The 6,056-nt window shown below is 53.0% G+C and overlaps 3 protein-coding genes across 3 annotated transcripts; 2 read left to right on the top strand and 1 right to left on the bottom strand.

Annotated features, from left to right (window-relative positions):
* Positions 1-874: 874 nt before the first annotated feature.
* Positions 875-1,514, top strand: Z519_02353 (uncharacterized protein; the record flags this gene model as incomplete). The annotated part of the gene is made up of 3 exons (XM_016760110.1): positions 875-975; positions 1,039-1,279; positions 1,338-1,514. 3 exons carry the CDS (start codon positions 875-877, stop codon positions 1,512-1,514), a joined length of 519 nt encoding a protein of 172 aa, XP_016623631.1.
* An 861-nt stretch (positions 1,515-2,375) lies between these two features.
* Positions 2,376-2,573, bottom strand: Z519_02352 (uncharacterized protein; the record flags this gene model as incomplete). The annotated part of the gene is made up of 1 exon (XM_016760109.1): positions 2,376-2,573. The coding sequence occupies one exon, from the start codon at positions 2,571-2,573 to the stop codon at positions 2,376-2,378; it is 198 nt and encodes a 65-aa protein (XP_016623630.1).
* An 862-nt stretch (positions 2,574-3,435) lies between these two features.
* Positions 3,436-5,895, top strand: Z519_02351 (uncharacterized protein; the record flags this gene model as incomplete). The annotated part of the gene is made up of 1 exon (XM_016760108.1): positions 3,436-5,895. One exon carries the CDS (start codon positions 3,436-3,438, stop codon positions 5,893-5,895), a length of 2,460 nt encoding a protein of 819 aa, XP_016623629.1.
* Positions 5,896-6,056: the final 161 nt, after the last annotated feature.

Below are 6,056 nucleotides of genomic sequence, written 5' to 3'. Positions count from 1 at the left end.
GGGGGGGGGGGGGGGGGGGGTTCCTCAACAGGCTGGCTTCTTCCTCCCTTTCTGCTTTTTGTTGTTGCACAGCCTACCTGCCTATCTATGTGGTTGCTGTGCGCCTGCTGTGACATGATGGACCTGGACCTACCCGGGCGCTTGCGTGGGCATCTTCTCTGACGGGTTTGAGGTTTCTTTGCTCAGCCTTTACTGGTTGTTGCTCACTAACTCACTAACTCACTTACTTATCCACTCGTTCATTGGTTGATAGGGCAGACAAGAGGCTGACGTCGCTTCCTTCCAATGGCCCAGTTGTGGCCGTGGCCGTGTTTCAGAAGAGGGAAAGGAAAACAGCTCTTCCATATAGAAGAACCTCACCTATGCTGGGAATCATGGACTTCTCTTTGATCTTAACAACAGCTATATCAGTAAACGCATGGCTGCCTCCCTACCTACCTACCTACCTACCTACCTAACTCCCACACCTGCCAGCCTCCTAGACTCTCTGCAGTGTACCAAGTCCTTTCGAGATAGTGTCCCCCAAATGCCTCCGTAAGTAGTGATCAGCTCGCAACCGATCTTGCACGCTTAACTAAACCAGTAAAACTCCCTTACCTCTGAACAACCCTTCGAACCTTTAGCCATACTGCCCCTCTGTCGCCGCGGCGCTGATTTTTACCGGCCCCCTCCTTGCTACGACGGTCGCACACGTATACCAAGCCTTCCACCACCGACAACTCTTCTGTCTGGTTATCATCATCGGTGTGATTATGGAGACGGCTTCCTTTGCTTTCCAATTCCAGTCGGCTAGAAACCCTACCGACAAGGGACCATATGATGCATCGTCCTGCTGGTTCTCCTGGCACCGATCTTTGTCAACGCCTTTGATTACATGATTATCTCTCGACTGGTCAGATGTTTCCTGCCGAAGACCAAGGTCTTTGGCCTGGGAGGCAGCGTCATGGAAAAGATCTTTGTCTGCTGTGATATAATGTTGGGGAACCTCCATTTTGCAAAGGCAATGAGCACAGCCTCCGGCTGACTTTTCATCTTCAGATCATTCGTCGCCCAGATCGGTGGCGGCCTCTTGACTTACAGCAGCAAACCGAACACGGCCAAGACAGGGGTGCACACAGTGGACTTTGGCGTGGTATTCCAGCAAGCATTGATTGTCTTCTTCCTTGCCTTGACCGTGCGGACGACGCAGAAGATTGATTGGGTCATGCCTCGTTGCCGAATTTCCAAGGCCGCCAAAACACGAATCTACGCTGTGCAGATCTCATTGCTCTTAATCACGGTATGTATCATCATGATTCTTGGACATGTTCGAGTCAACGACTAAGACTGCCGCATAGTACCACATCTTGACCCTCATCGTCGAGTTCGCTTCCGGTTCAGGCAGTAGCTTGAACACATACATTAACAACCACGAGTGGTGCGTGTATGTCTTTGACGCCGCGCCAATGCTCTTCGCCTTGTTTTGTGGTGAATACCTTCCATCCCGGAAACGTGCTTTCCACGGGGAACATTGATGCATTGGCAGTTCCATTGAACGAGTACTGATAGATATATGAATTTTGTTCCCGGAAGGGAGTAGCAAGGCAACAACGGTGCTGGACACTGAAAACTTGGAGGAATTTGTCGAGGCTCTAGACACCAGAAACCGGATCAACAAGCTTCTCTCATAAGCTACCGAGTCCAACTAGTTAGCAACCCCTACATGCTGGAATTCTATCCCAGATGTGCGTCCGCAAAATAAGTCGACTCCGTGTAGAAATCGACATCATCAAAATGGTCGGCGGGATTTATTAGACGTCTTTTTCCGGTTTCGTAATGCCTTGATATAATGGGGAGATGCCTACTACTCAGCTCTGTCTTCATATCGACCGAAACTAAGCGTCAAGCATTGAGCTTTCGTACTGCAGATATAGCGACCTATGATTCATGAGTGTGATATGCGTCGTTGCAGGTAAATACCGGTCTAGAGAAGGCTGGTGAGACCTTAAGTGGTAAGCCTCCGAGCCTTTCGATCTTTATTGGACGACGCCGAACATATTGTCGATTGACACACTTTGCGACTTGATGGCGTGCGAAAGGCCAGTAATGGTTGTCATGAATGCCACGATGAACCCTGCAAGTTGACATAGGGTCGCAAAATACGGGTTTGAAGAGGCCCAAAATGCTGCTTTTGCCTTCACCCCGTCCTTTTCAGATCTCGAAATAGACCGACTGATCTCTCGCCGCCGCCGTCGAATTTCCAGCCTGTTCCATAATCTGGGGTATATACGATCTGAGAGCCCCGTCAATCGGATCTGTTTGTTTTCCTCTCGTATTTTGTCCCGCGAGGAACTTAGCAGATCAAGACCTTGGCCTTCCACTTGCACCACGGTCAATCACGGCCCGCTCTCGAAGAGCGTCAAGACGTCGGGATCGCCGTATACTTCGTCGTCAGTCAACCCTTCCCAGTCGTTGTGGAAGGTGAGATTGTGTATCGTGTGGAATGCGCCTGGCAATCCATCTATTCGGATTTCCAAGACAAGGACGAATCCACTATCTTGCCAGCCCATGCCGTCAAGTGTTGGGGTCGGCATCGTTTGTTTGATCGGCGTGTAAAAGAGCTTTGCTGCAAAGATTCCAGTTCTTGCTCGACGTTTGAAAGGGGTAGAACTCCCCGAACTGAGCAAAGACAAAGGTCTCCTTCTCATCAAATGAATCAATAGAGTCGAGACGAACTCCCAATTATCCTGTTGGAAGTCACGGAAGATACAGAGCACGATTCTATAGCGCAGAATTAGCTTCCCGAGGCACCAGCGCTCCGAGGTCGATTCCCACGGTCAAGAACAAGTCTCGAATATTCCTAGAGGAATATAGTCCAACGTGTTGGGGAGGATTGCCGACACTGACGAGTCTCTTATGTTCGAAGGCGGAGTATTCAGTACGCGAAGCCAATTTCCTCGCCTACCGTAGTCCAGTTTGCGGTCTTTACGCGACTCTTGAGATGGGCGATATGTGGCGGACGTGATGCGCTATCTTTGAAGTGCTCGCCGCTCACCTTGACCGGTGCCATGCTCGAAGTATTCTGCAGTCTTGCTCAACGACTGACTCCTTTTGCTGAGCGAGGACGATTTCCTCGAGATCGTCTATAGAGCTCCTGTCGTCTATACCCTTTCGTACACGGGATACCATGTATTGTTCTAATTGCGCCTTGAACTCCCTCTCGAAAGTCGTAGCCATGTCCACGTCCCGCGGTAATCAGATGGGTTCCCTCATGAACCTGCACGTTTCTCTCTGCCGTCCGAAGCCCATGTCCCAGGGGCTCACTGAACTTAGGGCGGCGTCACTCTTTTTCCTAAACAAGGCTGAACCTGCCTGGGAATTTTCAACCTCTTGGCGTCGTTTTCCATATTGATCAACCTCAATTTCTGCCTTCCTCCGCTCCGGTCTTCTCGATCAATGTCTTCTCCTCTCGTTCAAGGCGAGTACTTCAGCGTCGGCGGAAACAGACACAGCGCAGCAGCCGACTGGTCGAGAATCTCAGACATCCTCGCCTTCGGCGCCGATCAGAATGTGGGGATATGGTCGCCGGTGAATGACTCTGGACACGGCATATCCGCCTTGCTCTCCGGACACACAGGGAAAGTGACAAGTGTGAAATTTCTGAGCAAAGCCCGGGATGGATCTACTGAGCTGTTGGCCTCGGGCAGTGCAAATGGAGAGATCGCGGTATGGAGACAAGACACTCCAAACCAGCAATGGGTACGCCTCGTTAAGACAATGGCCCATGAGGGCGCTGTCAACGCCATCACCTGTTTAAGTCAAAGCAACATCCTGGTGACCGGAGGAGCCGACGCGAATGTGAAACTCTGGAAAGTTTATGAAACAGAAATCCGAGCCTTGGCTACACTCGCCCTCAAACCCAGATTCATTCCGCTGGCTCTCGCTGTCAACCCCTTTCCATCCACATCTCCTCCCGACCATGCTTACTTGGTCGCCGGAGGCACTCGGAACGATATCCAAGTGTACGCCATCGAAGGTCTATTATCGGCCCCAGTGTTCCAGCATTGCGCCACTCTAACTGGACACGAAGCATGGGTGCGATCTCTGGCACTTACACAAGTTCCAGATGGAGGTGCCCTGCTAGCTTCTGCGAGCCAGGACAAGTATGTCCGCATCTGGTGCTTTCAACTGAGAGACAGCAAACCCACAAAGCAACCCGCCGAGCTGAACGGAGTACCTGCTGTCAGCGGAACCCTGTCAGCAAAGGTCCAGACAGTGTCGGCTGGGGAGTACAAATACTCTATTACATTCGAGGCACTACTTGTCGGCCACGAAGATTGGATCTATTCGGCGGCGTGGAGTCCCACTAGCTCACAGCTCCTCACCGCCTCAGCCGACGGTTCTCTTTCGATATGGGAACCGGACCCGTCGTCGGGAATATGGATCAGTATGTCTCGCTTGGGAGAGATTAGTGGGGCAAAAGGGGCCACCACTGCGACAGGTTCAGCAGGGGGGTTCTGGACGGGATTATGGGGTCCTGACGGCAAGACTGTCGCTTGTCTCGGCCGCACGGGCAGCTGGCGACTGTGGCAGTATGACAAGGCCTCACAGTTTTGGACACAGAGGTTTGGCATCAGCGGCCACACCAACTCCGTCAACGGCATCTGTTGGGCCCCGGACGGGAGCTACCTTCTCTCCACAAGTTCCGACCAGACGACCAGGCTTCATGCAGAATGGAAGAGAGGTCAGCAGCGGAGCTGGCATGAGTTCTCGCGGCCTCAGATTCACGGATACGACCTCAATTGCATCGCGAGTACGACGCCGTATCAGTTCTCTTCGGGTGCAGACGAGAAGCTGTTGCGCGTGTTCAATGAACCAAAGGATATCGCGAGCATGCTTCATCGACTGTGCGAGATTCCATTGCCTCCGGAACTAGCCCACATGCCTGACACCGCTGCCATCCCTGTGCTGGGCCTGTCGAACAAGGCCATGGAGGATAGTGAGGAGACTGAAGACGGTACTGCGAATGAGGCCCTTAGTTCGACCCCTATGCCAACCGGACTCGGGATTTCACTGCTTGACATCCAAGAACCACCGACGGAGGACCTGCTAGCGCGCCACACTCTCTGGCCTGAGCACGAGAAACTATACGGCCACGGTTCGGAAATCTCTGAGGCAGCGACGGCCCCGGACGGCAGTGTTCTCGCCACAGCATGCAAGGCGAGTTCCCTCGACCACGCGGTGATCCGTCTGTACGACACCAAGAACTGGAACGAGATCAAACCGCCCCTGTCGGCGCATTCCCTGACCGTCACGAGGCTTGCGTTCTTCTCACAGAATGCGGGATACCTGCTGAGTGTAGGACGAGATCGGCAGTGGGCAGTGTTCAGGAGATCAAGCGACGGTTCCAAGAGCTGGGCCCGCGTCGCCGTAAATGCAAAGGCGCACACGAGGATGATTCTCGACGCTACGTGGTTCACAAGTACTACCGACACGAATCCGAGCTTCGCCACCGCTGGCAGGGACAAGCTTATCAAGCTATGGTCACGGGATCCCAACGACAGCGAGAACAAGAACACCTTCACCATGCGATCTTCGATCGCGCGAAAATCCCCCGTGACAGCAGTCTCCTCCACCTCCTGCGGGATGAGTGGCGTGCTCGCCGTGGGCGAGGATGACGGCTGCATCTCGCTGCATACTATCGACGTAAACAGCGACCTCAAGATATTGCGAAACGTTGAGGTCCCCAGACACCTCTGTCCCTCGAAGACCGTCAATCGACTCGCTTGGCGACCAACCACTAACGATGAGGGAGGTGATCAGAAAGAACAAGGCCAATTAGCAGTGGCCTCGGCTGACGGAACAGTGCGGATACTGAGGATAAACCTGGCAGACATTGGCAAATCAATGACGTGACGGGAGTCGAAATTCTCGAGTGGACTCCTCCAGAGAGTTCATTTTCTTGGTGCCCCCTGGTATGCGTGGTGAAGAAGGGCGGTGAAAACCGAAGAAATCCTTCCCTCCAAGACAGCGTGATTGGGATCCGGGTGGCCCGAGGCTAGGTTCTACCGGCAGAA

Source organism: Cladophialophora bantiana (genome assembly GCF_000835475.1).
Source record: "Cladophialophora bantiana CBS 173.52 unplaced genomic scaffold supercont1.3, whole genome shotgun sequence".
NCBI classification, from domain to species: Eukaryota; Fungi; Ascomycota; class Eurotiomycetes; order Chaetothyriales; family Herpotrichiellaceae; genus Cladophialophora; species Cladophialophora bantiana.
The sequence above is the reverse complement of the archived record's forward strand: the minus strand, read 5'-3'. Positions and strand labels throughout refer to the sequence as shown.